Raw genomic sequence first — 19470 nt, 5'->3', positions numbered from 1 at the left:
AAGACTCTGATCTGTCGTTTTCATTGCAGTTGACCTACTTCTATACCAGAACTGTAGAAATGAATGTTTGTCTTGACCAGAGTGGGAAACATACTGCTGTGAGTGTGGGAGGAAATTGTTGAGTAAATTAAAAAAAACAAAAAAAAAAACAAAACTGCGCCAGATTCTATCTTGGAAAGAGGAAGATTTTTTTTCTTCTTAATCTGTCCACTGAGAAGCTCGCCAAGCAAACAAACAGGGAGGTGAAAGGGATGAAACATGACTTTTTTTTCCAACACGGAGGGCTTGCATAACTGCTTTGACTAGACCACACACACACGAGAGACCAGGTGAAGAGGAGAGCCTGACACTGTGTATCCTGAACTCCTCTGGCCCTTACATAACTGACAACCAAAGAGCAATGAATTTAGCTGATAATCACCTCCCTGACATTTAGCAACTGGGTGGTATGCACACACTGGAGAGGTCAATAATACATCTCATGCTATCTGGATTTAAAAAAAAAACAAAAAAAAAAACCTGTAATATCTATCTATTGTGCAGAACAGTGCTTTATAATTTAACTTCATGTGACCCACATAAGCCAGAGTTTCCTGTTAAACAAGCTTGCATATTCACCTTACGCTGTTCTGCTTCACTCAAAGGGCAACAGAGGAGACAAGAGCCAACTACGCACTTTCATATCACACCTACGCAAACATTCATAGCCGACTTCATTAAGTTTACACAGTGAGAGAGTGGGTGTGTGTTTGCATCCATGTGAGAAAGGGTGTGAGTGGAAGTGGGGACTATTTGGAGTAGTTGAGGAATTGTGTCACAGTGATTTAATGAGGCCAAAAGGGAGAGAGAGGGGACAATAAATATGAAGATTGGTGCACAGGGCGAGAGAAACAGGTTTCAACTCAACTGCCACTTATACATCAGAGCTGCTTTTCATGTGTAGACAGAAGAGAGATACAACACGCAACAGGTGTGTGTGGGGATCATCTCTCTCTCAGACGCTCATGCAAATAGACCTCCACCCACCCCTTCACCCTCATGTTCACAACTTGCATTTATACACACACACACACACACACACACACACACACACAACACACACACACACACACACACACACACACACACACACACACACACACACACACGCGCGTGCACACACACAGCAGCAGTGTGGGTAAACAGCTCCTCCACACTTTTATTGGCAATTACTGCTGAAGGTCACACATCAGCGGAGGGGCTGAGTTCCAGGAAAAAAAAAAAAGCCTGATTCTTATGTAACCTCAGCCCAGAGTTGGCAGGGGCCCAGGAATCGTGCAGCTTGCAGGCAAGGAAAACTAGGACACAGCCTCAATGACTGCCACAGCCCCTCACAGCCCCACACCTTCATTTATACCCACATGTACACAGCGCGCGCACAGTCACAGTGCCCCCTATTGGTGCCTACAAAAGATACAAGGGAAACACCCTACGAAAAAGCTGAACATTGACTGAGACAGTACAACACCTACATGAAAAGAAAAGAGAGGGAAGTGGAAGTGAAATGGCTTTTATGGCTTTATTACTTTGATTTTTATTATCTATGTTATTTTTGTTAAACATGCACAGATATGGAACAGCAACCTATATTCTATTAGGAGCTCGCTATCTTATTTGCTTTGTTTATGAGTCTTTCTTTTGTAATTCATATAAGCCTTTACTTGTTGACCTATCTTTTCACATCTGTTATCTGTTTTCATGCTGAATGTGTGAGTGTAAAATAATAAAATGTGAAAACTAGAATTAAAGTTAACATACTGTATGTCCCAAAATAACTCTTTCTTGATATGGTGACCACTTTGGCAAAAAAGTAGGGCATGTAAAAGTCCATGCTGAGGACTTTGAGCAGAAACACACACAGAACTGGCAGCTGGCCCAGCCAGCAAGTGACTCACTCACCTTGGAACCTGAAATAACACAACTCTGTTGAGCAACATGCAGTCAGCCACAGCACACATCTCCCTATCTCTCTCTCTCCCTCCCTCTTTCTCACCATTTTCAGTTGATCTACACACTGTTTTATGGCAGATAGTGCAGCAGGTGTGGAAGACAGAACCGGCCTACCACTATTTGTTACCAGCTGTGCCTAGAGCCCCAGCTCACTACAGCACACAGCCACAGCAGCTGCTACAGTACAGTTACAGAACAACTACTAGTGTTACGCAGACATAACAGACAGGGGCTCAGAGGAACGAAGGCATGAATACAAGAAAAAGAGAAACAACCTTAGGCATATCCATCTCATCATCAAAGGCCCTGAGCTGAAAGAGAACAGAGGGGTTGAAGGGGTTAGAAGGAGGAAGCTGAAGCAGAGGTCAATGATACAGCATGACATGTTAGTTTAGTGTCTGCTGAGGTGAACGTGACTGTAGGGACAAGCTGAGTCCCTTCAAAATAAGGGTACTCTTGGCAGTTAGTATATGTGTGTCTAATGTTGTTAAATCATATAAAACTACTACTACATATATACTACATATATATATATACACACACACACACATACATATATATATATATATATATATATATATATATATATATATATATATATATACATATACATACATACATACATACATACATACATACATACATACATACATATATATATAAATACGAATACGAATATTGTCATATATGAAAACATACATACTTTATATCTACATTATATATTGTTGTTTTTGTGTTTTGATTACCTCTGCATTTTCCATTCAATTAAAGTATTAAAGATTGGTCTTCTGGTGAAAAACAATTTAGTAAAAATATGAGCTGTAGGCTAAAAAAACAAACCACAAAGCTCTTTTATTTAGTTCAGTTATTTAGTTCCTTAAAAGTTGACACCTTTCTCCTAATAGAAATTCTATATATACACAAAATCAATTAGAAAAAAATAGAGCAACAAACTTTCTAATATATTTCCAGTGATTGTATTTATACAATGCACAGTATATACTCAGTCATACCATGTTTGTGACAGTCGAGGCAGCTTCTCCTACCTTCTCTCCATAACCCCGGTCTTTTGTCATCATCTCCCGCAGCGTTTGCAGAACTTTGATGCACAGTCTCTCCTCATTTTCCTCCAGCAGCTGCTTGGTATGTTTGATCAGCCTGCACGTGGACATTAGTTTCATAGGCCTCATTTTTAACCACACTTACTCATATGTCACTTATATGTGTGATATTTGTATTGCTTACTTGCATATGAAACCTCCGCTCTCACACTTCTTGCGTGAGTCTGTGTTTTCAGGGAAGAGCAGCTCTGGCCGATGCAGCACGTCCACCAGGACTGACAATTCAGCCTGGACAAGGGGACGGAGACGGTCCTCGAGAGCTGACACAATGTCCTACAGCCCAGCCAAAAAAAACACCCTTAATGCTGTTAAATTTGAATGAAGAATAAACACACGTATAGTACAATGGGAAAGTATTCGGACTCCTTCAATTTTTTCACATTTTGTTATGTTGCAGCCTCATGCTAAAATCTAAATCTGAATTTATTAAAAAGGAAAAACTTAAATGTAATTTATAATGTAATAATATAGCTGAAGTGTCTCCCATTTCTCTTGATCATCTTTGAGATGGTTTCTACACCTTCATTGGAGTCCACCTGTGGTAAATTCAGCTGATTGGACATGATTTGGAAAGGCACACACCTAAGGTCACACAGATGATATCTGAGCCAAAACCAAGTCATGAGGTGTAAGTAACTTCCTGTAGAGATCAGAGACAGGATTGTGTCATTGCTGGTTTCCTCCAGCCATGACACACTTAGAATTTAGACCAATCAGCTCAATCTTGGTTTCATCAGACCAGAAAATCTTGTTTCTCACAGTCTGAGCTACCTTCAGGTTGAGCTTTTTACAACTTTCTGAGTAGAGGTTTCCATCTGGCCACTCTGCCATAAAGTCCAGAAAAAAAGAAAGTGAAGGGGTCTGAACACTTTCTGAATGTCCTGTTCTTACTGTACCTGGAGCCTCTCGATAATGTTCCTGTAGTCACGTGAAGCGGTCACCACCGAGTCTCTGCGGGCAGCGTTACGAGCAGAGAGTCTCCAGCTCATGGCCGTCTTCTGGACGATGTTGTTGGATTTCACAAACAGGTTGTTCACTTGATTGTCCAGGTCCACTGGGATGGCTATAGCTCTGCCTTTGGCTGCCAGGTACACACAAGCACACACACTGATTTAGACCTTAAAAGTATGGCCGTGTGAGACAGGATTCTTTTTAGAAGTTGATGTGACTGCTGAGATGGGTACTGTATTGATCTTACCAACATCAGAGAGCACCTTTATACAGCTCTCAACAGAGCCCTTTTGGACTGGGATCAGCCAGTTACAATGGTAGACCCTGAACACTGCCTGCAACAGCTGCACAAAGACAGGCTGCCTGGTCTGAGAGGAGGATAAAAGAAAAAGGCAGAGTGGCTGCAGATTATTATATTTATCAGGCTGCAAGTAACTTCTCAAGTCATGAAAGAAAGAAAAATGTTCTGTGACAAAATGAAAGATAACCATCCATCAGATGTCAGCACCAATGGTCTGGAACATTAGCGTTTTAGTACCATACACACACACATACAGACACACACAAACACACCTCTGTGTGTCTATGATACAAGTGACAGCACCTGTAGTGAGACCAGCATGCGGACTCAGTGGTGATTTGCTACTTTTCCAAGAGACCCATCAATCCCTGAGCAGACATTTACCCAAATTGAGCACAGTGAAAATTACTTCTATTGTACTTCCTTGACAGATGGCTCACACATACATACAGCAAATAATAAGGTAACAAGGTAAAGACCCAACAAGACTCTCTAACACCCAGCTCTGTTTTCCCTGCTGAATTAAATTGCAACAAATACCTGAAATATTTTCCCCAACAGAGACGCCTGCAGCAGAGGATACAAGCAGTGAGGAAAATAAACATGCACAGAGGATAATCAACATGCATCATGCACATACTTCCAAAAACATCTTTATACATTTCAACGGTCAACTCTGGAGACATGTATAGCGCTCTACTTATTTTTGCAAAGCAATGTCGTCTTGTTTGAGAAAAGTGTGAGATGATAGTTCAGAAGCGCTTTGGGAGCCGACCGAGAGGAGCATTATCGTTCGAACAAAGGACAGGTTATAAAGTTATTAACAGTGCATGAAAATATAGATTTTGTGAATAAAAGATTATTTCTATGAATCTTTGAAAGTTTGCTTATATTTTACAAGGGGAACTTTGTTGTGTATCTACAATAGAATGACAACAGCAGGATGGCAACATTCACAACTAACTTTTAACTTAGTAATGTGCAATTTGCTCTACTAAAGCACAACTAATATAATTCTGGTTAAAACACATGATGTCGGTCAGAAGAAGACATTCTGAGAAACTTCACGGAAGCACTGATTCTATCTATTCTTAGGGAAGCATGTCGTATGAAAATCACTGTAGAGGATGATTTGATTGTGGAGTCAGGCTTTTCAGGGAGGAGTTTCTCTGAGGCATCGCACTATTTGGTTAAAATTACACGGGGAAATTAATACAATTCAATGTACTTACATTTTTTCTGATGGCCACCTAAAGCATGACATGATTAACAGGATGGAAGTTACATGGAAGATATCCGGAGAGATTAACCCCTGGTGCTCAACCATCTATCATCTGTCTCATTCAAAGCTACTGCTACTACATGCTTTTAAACTCCCTTTGCCAAGTGTTTCGCACAGCAGCTGTTGCTGTCATGTGGTTGCGATCACATACCTGCAGGCTGGTGCTCTGGTCAGAAAAGGGGGAGCTGAAGAAAGTTGTCACGATGCTCATGACTGTCTCCGTCACATAGCGCTCCAGAATGGTGTCCGCATGCTTGCGATCACTTGTATTGTTGCACACCTGGAAAAGCCCAAAACATAACAAAATTTGCTCATCGTATTTTAGTCATTTTTTCTAATTTCCTGGGTGATGTTATCGTTTTCATAGAGCTGCTGCTTGTCCCTTACCCTGCAAATATCAACCAGGAAGTTCTCAAAGAGTTTCCACATGTGGTTGGAGGTGTAGATCTCCTTCATTTCCACCTCAGTGTCCACATAGCAGTGGTTCAGGAAGTTGATATATGCGATCTTCACCTGCAAGGTTATGGTTAAATTTAATGTAAAAAAAAAAAAAAAAAAAAACATGGCTCCAATGTGGGAAAAATCATCAAACCATCAACAATGCTCAATGAATACAACCTTTTCATTGCACAGTAGCCACACTGCAAAAGCTCCAAGGTTAAATATAAAGAGAATAAAAAGTGTTACGCAATACTCCAGTTCTGTTGGGTGAGTAACTGGCTAATTTACTGGCTACATGTTTTCAAATTGCTGCTCAATCCTCAGCACGTCTTTGCCTGAGGCTGCTCTCACCTCAGGGATGCAGTCCTCATGTGTTACCACCCGCACTATGTCATCCAATGGTAACAGGGAGTTACACTTGATCTCTGTGTAGACGTTCTTGCCCTCAGTGCAGACAGCCAAGAGCTCCACCAGGTGAATGTGGTACATCAGAGGACTGTTTTCATCCATGCGGTCACGCTCTGATCTCATCATCTGGACCAGTGTCTGGAAGGAGGCGCGGTCATTGTAGAAGACCAAAACGTCTTCACCAGCATTCACCAGCTGTGGGGAGAAACAAATATACACCATTACATCAGGGGCCTGTAGCCTAGCGGAAACACAAAGAGGCGGAAATGAACAGTGTGGCAACGAGGATTGACCTCTGCCATGACGATGTCTTGGCACTTCTTGATGAACTTGTTCTCTGCTTTGACAATAGTCTGCAGAAACTTGAGGTACTGGACGTTGCGGCCGTGTGTTTCAATGCAGTGGACAAAATGCTGAACCACGCGCTCATTGATCTCACTGCACAGCTGAAAGTTGTTCATGAAGATGTGCTGCATGGTGATAGCTTCTAAAATCTGGGCATAAGAAAAAAAAGGGGAGATGCATTAAGACCAGAGATTTTCAGTATTGAGCGGTGTGTGATCTAGCATGACTGCTCACCCCTGGGTTGAGGAACAGATTGATGTGCTTGTGCAGCAGGGCTTGGTTCTGCTGGTTTCCTGCGCAGAAGTTCTGTAGGAACTGATGGGCAAGTTTCATGATGTCCTGCATCCGCAAATCTTCTCCCTGGAGGTGAAAATGGCTGATGTGAAGATCTGCCCGCTCGTACACTGAACAACGTTTCACTGAAAGCCACAGATACCTTCTCATAGGGGATCTGGAGGAGCTCGAGGACCACAGCATGAGCCCCCATGTTCCTCAAAAGCCTCTGCTGCTGTTTCTTGCTCTTCCTACCTGACAAACCTTCTTGGACGCACAACCTGCTGAGCCGCAGCAGGATCTGAAAAAAAGTGAGAGAGAAGCAGAATGCAAGGAAGTGAGATTAAAATAAGCCTCTGCACCAGGGCTATACAACATAATCCGCCATACATATTAACTATACAAAGAGGCAAGATAGTTACCTCTTTCACCACTCTGTAGTTATAACTGCTTGTACTTTCTGCTTTCTTTGGTTTGTCTGCGCCCCCAGACTCTCCCTGCAGAAAATCAGACACAGTGTATCAGAGAACAAAGCCTCTCTCTAGTTAAGATACTACAGTGTTGTTTGATTCTTTTGAATGTACAGCGTACTGCACCTTTTTATGGTCTGGCTCGGTGGACAGCCCGTCTCCCGCGTCCATGCCTTCATCTGGCCCCTGCCTCTTGTACACCCAGAGCTCAGACTTCTCTACAATAGAGCGCAGCTGGTCCAGGTCTGACTTTATTTGCTTGTAATTTTCCACATCTTGGCTGGTGACCAACAACTGGACCTATTGATGCGTACACTCAGCTATTATTTTACTAGGTACACCTGGTGAAAAAACGAATGCAGTCTAACACAACAATGCTGTAATAAATCCTCCCTCCATGAAGGTTGTAATGTTCAGTTTTTTGTTAAAACTTGCTGTAGAGAAGTGTTGATTCAACTGTATGATTGTTCTTAAGACTGTGTTTTGTGGTGCTGTCGAGCTGTGTTGCATTATACTGACAGGTGTCTTTATTTTTTTTTGTCGCCATTTATGTCAGCGCTGCTAGGCTCAGTAACAGGAACCACCTCTCTGTGTGAAGCATTACAGTTCGGCAGCATTAAAAACCTACATCCTCCAAAATGACCACAAAGTTGAATCAACACTTCTCTATAACAGTTTCAACAATTTGGGTTTATTGCAGAGCTGCATTAGTTTCAGCTGATTGTGCCTAATAAACTGGTAGCTGAGTGTTTATGTAGCAATACGGAGTACGGAGCAGACAAACTGGAATGCCACTCTGAATGCATTTGCGTATACTGTATGTCACAGTTGCACAGAACAGTACCTCAATCTCTTGTTACGGATATATGAATATTAATATTTGAATATTTTCCATCTCTGCGAGGGAAGCACGAATAGTTCATGAGCTTATTTTGTATGAAAACAATCAAGTGCGCCTACGGGAATACAAATGGTTATTGTACGAGTTGTCAGGATACCTGCTTAAAAGCCTGCAGAACCTCCTGCCTTTGGCTGAAGTGCCTGAAGAGCAGATGCAGGGCTCTGGACACCAAAGGAGGATAGTCGTGCATGGTCAAGTGGAGGAGGACCCTCAAGAAGGTGCGACCACCATGATCGTCCAGGTCCAGTGGGGTGTTCTCTTCACTAGAATGGCATTGAAAAACACACTCGCAATGACAACTACATCCTCTTTTGTGCGTCTTGTGAATCTTTCTCTGTCGAGACTGTTATTACCTTCCACCAAATATCCCCTCTGCCTGCTCCTCTATGTGTTCAAAATCCAAAGCCCCTGGAATCACAATTTTTTTTTTTTTTTTTTTTGTCCATTTCATTGTCATTAACATTTGTATAAAATGAAGCCACATATTAATCTGACCTGGCATATTGTTTGGTCCCTCCGCTGCTCCAGTTAGAGATAATTCACTCTGGGAATTACTCTCATCAAACTCCCTCTTAAATATAGACAGCAGACAGGAGATCCTGTAGTCCAGGCGGACGTTCAGGATGAACTGCAGGACAGGATAGAAAACAACAGCGGGTTTATGGAAATATTTTGGAGGATGGAAGGACCGTTTCTGATGTACTGTATGCTGTAATGTGCATTTAAGTATATCCTTGCATGTCCCTCACCTGCAGGATCTCGATGATCTTGAGCTTGGTGTCCATGACGAGTATGTCCTGCTTCTCTGGTTCAGTCTGAGTCTTGACTGCACCTCCATTTGAGCTGTTGGTGGAAGTCGTGGGAAGGAAGCCTCCTCCTCTCAAGACAACCTGGGACATCAGCTCCCCGACACCATGAATAGACCTCATCACGTTACTGCCTGGAAACACACAAAAACACACACACACACACACACACACACACACACACACACACACACACACACACACACACACACACACAGGCACACACAGAGATCAGCTTCATGTGCATGAAATATTTGGACCTCCACTGACCACCCTGGGCATTCATACCTTTACTCTCATCTCCTTTGTCCAGTCTGTTGAAAGGGAGAATTGTGCTCACATGGACACAGTCTAGAATAGCCAGCAGGATCTTGGTTAGTCTCAACAGGTCACTGAAGTTGTAGAAACCAAAATAAATCAGGTTCCTGGCGAGATTTACCACCTAAACAAGGACGATGAATGCATTAAATTGGTTTGCCAATGTCAGCCTTATAATGTGACGACTATGATGTGACTGGGATGATATGTACAGAGTGAGTCTGACTGACCTCAAATGTGAGCTTGTTCTTCTCTTTGTCCGCAAAGGGGAAGCTCTGACATACCACATCTCTCAGGTAGTTCTCCACAAACTCCATCGTCTGCGAGAATCGCTCCTTAATTTCATCTTTGGATGTTCCATCATTGTCGTAGCTACAGCAACACACAAAAACAACAAGAAGAAAAGTTGCTCAATACACAAGAGAGATATTCTACAATGAACATGTGGTAAATTTGTCCATCTGCTCACTCGTCAATGGCGATCTCTGAGGGGATCTCGGACCAGAGTCGTGCGTATTTGACAGGCGTAACCTGCTCCTGGGGGTCACGGTCTACGTGCATGTGCAGCATCATGCGACAGAAGGAGGCTCGCAGGTCATAGGGCAGGTCTTCGTCCGACATGCACCGCAAGATCAGGTCCACGTCCAGCTGGCCAGAGATCTTGTTGATCGCCAAATACTGGCGGTCCAGACACATTCTGGCAAACAGGTTCAGCTGGTACCTGTGGTGATATACACAGTCTCAGGCAAGTTGTTTTACCCTCACGGGTGATCCATACAGTCATCAGCACCATAAGCTGACTCAGATAGGCGACTATCGTTATCTCCTTTACCTCAAACAACCACATGGAAAAACAAAGTCCAGTATCCTCTTACCTGTAGTAACTGATCACCTCCTGGTCCTCCTTCTGGCCCTCCTTTGCATCCTGGGCCAGCTCCCTGATGCTTTTACTGCGGATCTCTTTATTGCTGTCCTTCCAGAACAACCACACTTCCTCCTCATCTTCCTCCGACTCAATAGAGTTCTCCCCGAGCGGCGCACCCTCGATCTCAAATCTCGATAGCACCAGTCTGCAGAAAGAGCGGGTAAAGGAGGAGAAAAAAAAACAAATACATTTTTTTGTTAAGCTGAGGGAAAACATTTGTGACAAAATTTCAACATAAGCATTGTTTAGTATCAAGATACAGAAACTACATCTTAGAAGCTGTTAAAAAAAAAAATGTACACACCTTTACTAATACGGTGCCACCAGGACTGTAACTGACAATTATTTTCATTATTAATCTATCTATAAAACGCTATTTCCAGACCTACAGTAGTGAACAGGACTCACTTTGTTTCTATGAGGATGTCTGCGTTAGCTGGATCCAGCACTGCGTTACAGATGAGCTCCTGTGTCACAGGGATGGACTTATTCATTGACACACACAAGTCTGACAGGTAGTCCAAGAACCTGGACACACATGCACACACACACAAGATAAACAAAATTCAATCACCCATTTCACAAAAAAAGAAAAAAAAAAAAAAAAAAACATTGTAAGATGAGCACCAGAGTCATGTCAGCCTGCAAAAACTGTAACAACCTTCCAGAGTGAATAATGTATCAGTGGGTCATTTCAATACACTTTTTATTTGATCACCAGGTTCAGCGATCTATGTTAAAAATAAAGGCCTTATTTGTCAGTTACTGGTTATGGTAGTTTACACTGTCATGCGTGCATTCATGTGCAGAGAATATACTGTGTGATCAGGACATTGCATGTGCATTATAATCAGGGTATAAAGATGCATTTAACACATTATCATTAAAATGATAAATTATTATCAAATCATTTTATCTTTGATTCTGTCTGTTAGCCAGCTCATCATGTACTGTACGTGGTATACAGACAGACAGGCAGACCGACCTTGGCTCTCGGTTCTTGCGGACCAGGCTAACAAACGTGTCAATCTCTGCAGCTGTGATATGTTTCTCCAGCAGCTTGCGGTTGTTATGGAGCAGAGCTGTGATAGTGTCCTCTGCCAGGACATCATAGCCGATCTGTTTCTGCATGAAGCGAAACTGTTTTGCAATATACTCCTGCAGGATAGAGAGATAACCAGTCTGAGCAAAACAAGATGATAGAGCCATTACACTAGTACACCGTAAATTGTTTTAGAGAGAGTATCTTTCACTTACTGTTAGATTTACTCAAGGAAATATGGAATGTACCTTTCTACAAACTCCAGTGGCACATACATGCCCATGTCATACAGTGCCAGTACTCGTAGGGAAGAGTTTTAGGGCTGACAAACTACCTGGTTCTTGCGGTAGTCCTGCTGAGAGTGACGTAAAACCCGGTAACACAGGCGGCAGATGTGTCTGAAGGGGGCATGACGCTGGTCAGCGAGCTCCTCCAGCCGTAACATGGGGCCATCCCCACTGTCTGTGAAGGGAGCCTGCAGCAGCTTGAAGATCTGAGTGCACAGATAAGGTTGTGACAGTTGTAACCTTACTGAAGTCACAAAGATTAAAAGACGGGGTTGAGGGGAGTTCAGTGAGGTTGAAACAAGTTCATGTTCAATGGAAAATGTCATCTACAGAGTGTGTTCAGAATGTTTGCTGTATTTAGACATCACCTGTTTGAGAATATTCTGTTCTCTCATGAGTTTCTGTCGTTCCCTGTTCGGTTTGTTGACCATGATCTCTAGAACGTCCTGCCCGTTGTTGGGAATGTCCACAACAAAGAACACCAGATCCTCCAGAAGCTTAGTAACCGCTCTGGTTGCACATGAAAACACACGGACACACAAAGAAATAATTTGTGACTATACTGTTTCCCGTTAACAAATTGGTAAGCTGGCACCACAACGCGTACCTCCGCTCATTCTGTGTGATGGTGCCTTTTTCCAGCTTTCCAGCAATGGAGGCCAACACTTTACTGGCATCATTGGCAAAGTCAAGGTCTCTCACTTCAGCCGGGGAGACAGGCACAATGGCAAAAGCCTCTTTGTCCTCTTTGAGTGCAGATGTGCCAATCTTGAATCAGAAAAGAAATGGACAACTTTGACATCTAGTAGAGAAATGTGTGATATTTTTGAGTATTCAGAAGTGGTCTTTGGCCATGGATAATGACACTTAATATTAAATTCTAAAACACCAATGATTTCACATCAGGGAGGAGGGTTTTGCACAGGTGCTTTTTCACCTGTCAGCAGTTGGTTTAGATTTTTATTACTGGTGACTCATAAAAATCATATAATCCCAGACAGCAGCGCTTCACCTCAGCATCATGTACACACATGTGCACATGTAGTCGTGACAAAAGCTGCAACAGGTCACTAGTGATATACATGCTAATGCATATGAACTGTCACTCACACGCAGCATGACAGGTTTTTCCTCCTCCTTGTCAATTGGCTGGTTGGTGCTGTGAACCCATGTGTTGGTGCACAGGTGCCTGAGGCGCACATACGAGTTCCTGAGAACACATTTTATTCCAGTTATTACTGTTTGCATATTGTTTTCAGAACATAAATACTGGACAGTACAGGCCAACTCGTGAAACGGGTAATGTTTGAAATGGCATATCAGCATCTTCAATTAAAGGTTTCCAATACTGCAAATAACTGCAAGCACAGAGCACTGTTCTTCTTCTTGAGCGTCCCTCAAATGTGCAAACATCCTTGCTACCAATCTATTTACATTATAAAATCAAATATAAACTCATGCTGTCTGTACTCGTAACTCATGTTGCAAGATAGTCAGCGGCAGAATAAGTATTCAGATCTCCTACTTCAGTAAGAGCAGAAAAACTCTATTACAAGTTAAAAAAGATAATAATTGGGGTAAAAGTATACAAGGATGAACAAGAAAAAGCACTTAAAGTATTATTCTCAATTATCACACTCCTCCTCCGCAGACCCACTCATCACCTTACAAGAAGCACAACAGCTTTAACTTCAAGCTGCAGCAAGACCTGATGTGCTCACATGGACACATCACAGCTGTGTGAATTTACAACAGCTTCCTCTTCCTTGAGATACTCTAGTGAAAGTCACACCACTTCTTGTAAAATACTGTGAGCCTGTGCCATGTTTAATTTGTCACAGATGCACAAGAAATCCATATTCACTAGAAACAAGCAGAAACACATCTGCTCTCACCAACACATGCCAAAAAGCCTTATCTGTAGTTACTGCAATGTGTTAGTGTGAATATCCTCGCTTGCATCACCAGCATAAACGAGAACTCCACCAGCATAACCCCCCTAACATGAGTAACAGTAAGTCAAACACTCTCTTAAATTAACAAGCTTTAACACACACACACACACACACACACACACACACACACACACACACACACACACACACACACACACACACACACACACACACACACACACACACACACACACACACACACACACACACACACACACACACAAACCGTGGTTTATTGTTTTGCAACCATATGATGACAACTTAATATGCAATGGAAGTTCCCTACGTGCTGTGTGGTGATCAGTGGAAAGAATGACGGACCAGGGAATAGACCATGTCCTTCTTTACAGTCATATCTGTAGTAACACGGGTCTGAGCTGGAAACACTTCACCAACGTGTCGTTATGGCCTTCCTACCTGGGCACTAATGAGTCTCCCCCTCTTAAGGTGGTGGGGTCGAGCTCAAATATGGAGGAAATGTCATTTCCATCAGGAACAGACACAAGGGTGTACATGACTTTGTCCTGGACATTTCTCAAACGGGCTCTTAAGGCTTCTTGCTCTGAGTCCAGCTGGAGGGAAAGGTCAAAAAACACAGTCTGATTAGAAATTTCCATCATGAAAAAACCTGTGTGTGTGTGTGTGTGTGTGTGTCAGGATCACCAGGGGTCAGGTATGTCACTGAGAAGGTTAACAATAATTACCGTGGAGAGATTTCTAGTAGCTAACTCAAGACAGGGAGGATGAAATGCAGCGGATGAGGGGATTTCTGTAATGGAGCACAACTAGTCTTTTCTTTTGTTAGTTGAATTTTCCAAGTTAACTGTCACAGTGTTAATTCAATAAGCCAATAATGGTCGGCAGAAAAGACAAATGACAAACCGACTTCATCAAATCAGTCTTAGCTTCAAGTAGATTTCTAGACTAGACAAAATTAAGAAAATATCTTGGTTAAGTTAGTTAGGCACTTCTATTTTCTTAATTTTGAGTCCTGTTTGCAAAAGGACTCAACTATAATGAAAATAGTCAGAACAATAACCTGGGGTGGTTTTCTTTTGCCCAGGACCTCTGCCATACTCCACCTTATTTGGGTATATTTTTAGGTTTATTTTACTATGATTATGATTATTTTACTGTAGTAGCAAGGCAGTAAGCTTAGGAGCAGGCTGACTGAGAGCCAGTTCCCTTGTCACTGGCGCCTGGTGAGCAGATGTGAACACCTTCATAGTGAAAGCCACAGTCTGTTCATTGAGCAATGGGAGCAAAGGACTGATGCGCCATAACTGAAAGATGCATTCACAGTGCAAGGCTGCCATCTGCTGGTCACTGAAATGTAATTCCTTCTCACTCACAGTAAATACCACTACTGTAAAGTATAATGTATGGTATATAACAAGGGACATGTTGTCTCCAAAGTCACAAACTCACAGTCTGGGAAAAAACAATGCAGGGTGTCATCTGGGAGTTTGTTTGTGGGCGGTTGAAGCCATAGTTCAGAGAATTTACCAAGGAGTTTAGAAGTAACATTGTAGATACTGTTACTATTGTTTCTAGCGGTTTACCACACTTGGCTTTACCACAGTAGTTAAATATTGTTGTTGTATTGAAGATAATGAATACATTCTGAAAAGTCATTTATTCAACACTTCTTGGAGATATATTACATTTTATAGGGTTTTATATATATATATATATATATAAATATAAATCTTAAACCCACTATGCAGACCAGTCTTTCAGCTTGGTTTACTTACTGAAGAGCGGGACTCCAGACACTCCTCTTCATACTCTGGATTCACCTGCAAAAACGCAAAGTGGTTCACCTCCTGTAATGAAAAGCTAGTCTCGATATTGTCTGGAGTTCATGTGACACCATCATTTAGTCTAAATGACAGTTTTCTTTGTCTTAAAAGCTGCTTCACAGTTAAGTAACTGTGTGAAATAAACAGTGAATATTCTATTCTGCCTCTTTTTCTCAACATTTCTTTCAATGTAAAGACCATAAGCAGCATCGATTGTTCCTAAAATTTATCTATATACTGTATAGTGGGATCCCATTCAAGTGAATATACAATATAATGATATAAATGTATTTGGTTAAATCGATTTGATTGATTTTTGCCTTGTTCCAGTGTCTGCGGTGGACTAACCTCTGCAGCCAGGTAGTGTCCAGTGGCCAAGTGTTTGAACCTGAACAGGCTGTTCCAGTATCCTGCCCCCCCTCGACACGGATCATGCTGCACAACCTGATACCGGAGCACACAGCGGAAAAATGTTACACCAGCGCTGATATAAGGAAGTGCTGGGAAACACACTCGCAGTTTTTATGTTTACTGCTGTACACAATCAGCAAAACCAACTCCAAAAATATTCCTCCTCACCTCGATCTCCCATAGGGCTTTGCTGCTTGTTGCCGAGGTAGCTGACTGCCGTCCAGTAGTGCGAAGAAAAACATATTGTTTTCTTCTGTGATCATCACATGTGAGGAATTTCTCCTGTTCTGCATGAAATAAACGTACCACATCGCCCTGGAAAGAAGAAGAAGCAGAACATTTGTTACTGTCAGTATTCACCTTAAAACCAACTTATAAGTCTGAGACATTCATTTTAAAAAGCTAATATTTATTCTAGCAGGTCTACAGCATGTTTCATATTCCACAGAATACATTCCCTGTAATAAAGCAGAACCTATTCTAATTGATATTCACTCCCCACTGAAAGTTACACGTTTGTAGACAATCAATGTGGACTGACACCAGTTTCACTCGCTCGATTAATAGCTAAAGATTAGTTTGGTACATTCACAGTTTTTGTCACACACTTTGGAGGAGCACTTTGGCTGCTGCAGTTAGCGTAACAAGCTGCTGAATAACCAATAAAACAGTCTCATTTGTAAACACTCAGCTCTTAATGAGGGCCATTAAGCAGCACCTGCAGATGGAAAAACTTTTTTTTTTTCATTGAGACAAAATGGCAAGTAAGTTCTTTCATGACTGATTTCAGTTGTGCTGTATTGGACCTACTTTATCTGAGAAAAAAGACATCTCTATCTGTTGTAGTGACTATAAAATGTGGCATGTAATGCTCTACTGAACAGATAGGTCTGTATATAATGTGTTTGATGGTAGCTGCTGTGAGACAAACCCCTTTAAGGATGATCTCCTGATTGTCGCTCCACTTCATGAACAAGACAATCTTCCAGCTGGTGTTACAGTTGACCGAGTTCACCTGAAAAACATACAAACAATTTGACGTGACTGTAGCTACGATCTCCTGGCAGCATTCCTGCACAGTGGGAACATTGACACAACACTGCAAAAGTTCAAGGGATGGCTTTGTGTTTGTGGAGATTAACGCTTTTCCTCATCCTGTAAACGCACATTAAGTTACTCATGACTCTTCTTTATAAACTGTTCTACACATCAATGTCTTGTCTAACTCGACTAAATATGAATTTAAGTACATATTTATAGTATTTATTATGCATATTCATTAAGAACTTAAGACTTTTTCCATGCGCAATAACTAAGGCAGCAGAAACAGTAATTTAACAACTACAGTGTTAGGATTGACTACTGCATGTCAATCCAGAACTGAAAAGATTTGTATCTTGGTTCCTTTGCTACTTGATGACATGCATCATTTTTAGCTTATATTCTAACCATGTGACATATGTCACTGTTGGTAAACAGGAAAAATGTGTAATGTTGTTAAGTAACCCAGAGCAGTCTAGTGTTATGAGAGAGAAACAATCCACCAGATGCTGTGTTAGCGTTAGCCTGCTGCTTAACTGTGCTGAATCAGGAGGACAGAGGAACAATCCCTTACTGTTTCTTATCAGGTAGCTAATAACCAAGCAGAGATTATGAGGAAAAAGAAGCTATAATTAGATTCTGAACAGCAGAAACTCCCACAGAAGCATCTAAGGAGTGAAGATGAGTTGCAGTGGCTCAGCCAAACCTCATTGCATCCTGGATTGTCCACGAGCTGGTGTGTGCTGGCATGGAGTGGCTGACCAGCGTTCACAGGGTTCAGCACCACTTTGTCCCCGATCACCACCTGCCATCACAAAATGAAACACAAAAATGTGAAACATAAAAGAACAAACGTTATACTTTGTAGTTCTGGCACAAGCAGAGCAGCTGTGTAAGGTGGGGATTAGGTGGAACGGCAGGAAGCCATCAGGACCCTGATGTTTCATGAAAACACTCTCGTCTAGTGCATTTTATTTTACTGAGTTTTAATTAAGTGTATTCAATGATTTATTTCAAAAGATTTACTTTTATTTAGGCAGTGGGTACTGAAAGGAAGCACCAAATGTACATCTTCTCTAAGGACACTGCAACACATTCATCATATATGCAAGTTTGAATCTCTGACATGCATGTAGGCAATAATAAGTGAACCTCAGTATCCATCCGCATGTCATTGTCTTCTCGCTATTTTCAGCAGGTAAGGACTGACCCAAGTTTTATTTTTATGCAGGGCCTGCTGCTTAGGCCTCACGCCATACCTACTTTGAGAAGAGCTTAGTAGAAAGGCTCGGCCTCTGCCATGGTTCATTTTGTCCTTGGGCACCGGCCCACTACTTCCTGCTGCAGGGAAGAAGAGCGGTTGCCAACAAGAGCTTTGTGACCAGGTAAACACCAATTGGGTGTTGGCACAGCTCCATCCGGGGATAGATGTGATTGGATACATGCCTCAGAATGAGGATCAGGATGGCAAAGAAGACCTCTGCCCTCGGTGTCTGCACCTTGATCCTGCAGTCTTGACCTTATAGTACTAATTTACTACTGTAAGTGCAAATTAGTAACCCTGCTATAATAAAAAGAAATAACATCAGCAATTCTATTTTGAATGACAAATACAGTATGGCATACCCACAATGCACCATACTTATACAAATGATGACTCACGCTGTCCCCAATTGAGCGTAGTTTGTAGAAGGGCTGTATGTAAAACCAGGAGCCCTCATTTCCAGCAGTGTCTAACATCACCCTCATGGCATTCTTCTCTAGGAGCGCGGGCAGACGTTTGTTCACCGTCAGGTATTTATTGCTCTTTAGGTGGAGGAGCTGAGCAGAGACAATATACAGTGGAAGACAAGACACGTAAATTCATTAGACACACTGAAATGTAACGTGAGGAAGAAGTGCTGCTGATGGTGTGCTGACTACAAGAAAGCAGCTTGTATTCGAGACGCCTGCTAAGTAGTGTCATTCTGTGATGAGTCACAGCGATTTCACTGAAATTCATCTTCTTACTATATATACTGTGGGCGGTTTATTGATTTTTGTGGTTTATATAATGAGTGTGCATATGTGTGCACGTGCTTGTTGTGAAGTTTGGCTGCTTTTGTTTCATTATTAGTGTGTCTTAGGAGGCAGCTTCAAGTATTCTCTGTTCAGGATGTATTAGAGGGTATACTTTATCATATGTATTTCATTTGTTGGGACGGTAATACTGGTTTGCTTTTATTTAAGAGTTAATATTGGGGAACATGCTAAAGGTGCACTTAGGCTGAGGTGTTTGAGAATTTCCTCAATCGCTGGCATATTTCAGGGTAATCTCATTTTAATCAAAAACTCTGTGGTAGTCTCAACAAAGTTTATCAGAATAAATACCAAGCAGATGATTTCTACATCTGAAAAACAA

General features: G+C 41.9%; 1 protein-coding gene across 17 annotated transcripts in view; it reads right to left on the bottom strand.

Moving 5' to 3' along the window:
* The window catches only part of LOC130180391 (inositol 1,4,5-trisphosphate receptor type 1), a 67786-nt gene that overhangs the window by 32222 nt on the left and 16094 nt on the right, over window positions 1-19470 (bottom strand). For 3 of the 17 annotated variants that reach the window (XR_008829410.1, XM_056393899.1, XM_056393905.1), the window contains exons 6-39: window positions 18732-18890; window positions 17776-17874; window positions 16960-17043; window positions 16197-16343; window positions 15966-16061; window positions 15570-15614; window positions 14233-14387; window positions 12971-13070; window positions 12468-12628; window positions 12229-12370; window positions 11908-12066; window positions 11517-11689; window positions 10940-11059; window positions 10482-10676; window positions 10076-10327; window positions 9837-9978; window positions 9577-9730; window positions 9232-9422; window positions 8836-9110; window positions 8580-8745; window positions 7708-7881; window positions 7534-7608; window positions 7275-7412; window positions 7073-7198; window positions 6787-6987; window positions 6437-6688; window positions 6032-6157; window positions 5796-5924; window positions 4903-4929; window positions 4309-4429; window positions 4007-4191; window positions 3235-3383; window positions 3003-3147; window positions 2265-2300 (exon numbers count right to left, since the gene is read on the bottom strand). Coding sequence is in view for 16 of the 17 variants with exons in the window: in XM_056393899.1 (XP_056249874.1) it covers window positions 2265-2300; window positions 3003-3147; window positions 3235-3383; window positions 4007-4191; window positions 4309-4429; window positions 4903-4929; window positions 5796-5924; window positions 6032-6157; window positions 6437-6688; window positions 6787-6987; window positions 7073-7198; window positions 7275-7412; window positions 7534-7608; window positions 7708-7881; window positions 8580-8745; window positions 8836-9110; window positions 9232-9422; window positions 9577-9730; window positions 9837-9978; window positions 10076-10327; window positions 10482-10676; window positions 10940-11059; window positions 11517-11689; window positions 11908-12066; window positions 12229-12370; window positions 12468-12628; window positions 12971-13070; window positions 14233-14387; window positions 15570-15614; window positions 15966-16061; window positions 16197-16343; window positions 16960-17043; window positions 17776-17874; window positions 18732-18890 (4899 nt within the window). In the remaining variant the exon portion in view is untranslated. The remainder of the gene's footprint in view (window positions 1-2264; window positions 2301-3002; window positions 3148-3234; window positions 3384-4006; window positions 4192-4308; window positions 4430-4902; window positions 4930-5795; window positions 5925-6031; window positions 6158-6436; window positions 6689-6786; window positions 6988-7072; window positions 7199-7274; window positions 7413-7533; window positions 7609-7707; window positions 7882-8579; window positions 8746-8835; window positions 9111-9231; window positions 9423-9576; window positions 9731-9836; window positions 9979-10075; window positions 10328-10481; window positions 10677-10939; window positions 11060-11516; window positions 11690-11907; window positions 12067-12228; window positions 12371-12467; window positions 12629-12970; window positions 13071-14232; window positions 14388-15569; window positions 15615-15965; window positions 16062-16196; window positions 16344-16959; window positions 17044-17775; window positions 17875-18731; window positions 18891-19470) is intronic. The other 14 variants (XM_056393940.1, XM_056393949.1, XM_056393973.1 and 11 more) reach the window with 11 other exon arrangements.

The sequence above is a fragment of the Seriola aureovittata genome, chromosome 2 (assembly GCF_021018895.1).
Source record: "Seriola aureovittata isolate HTS-2021-v1 ecotype China chromosome 2, ASM2101889v1, whole genome shotgun sequence".
NCBI lineage: Eukaryota > Metazoa > Chordata > Actinopteri > Carangiformes > Carangidae > Seriola > Seriola aureovittata.
This window is presented reverse-complemented; position numbering and strand designations above follow the sequence as displayed.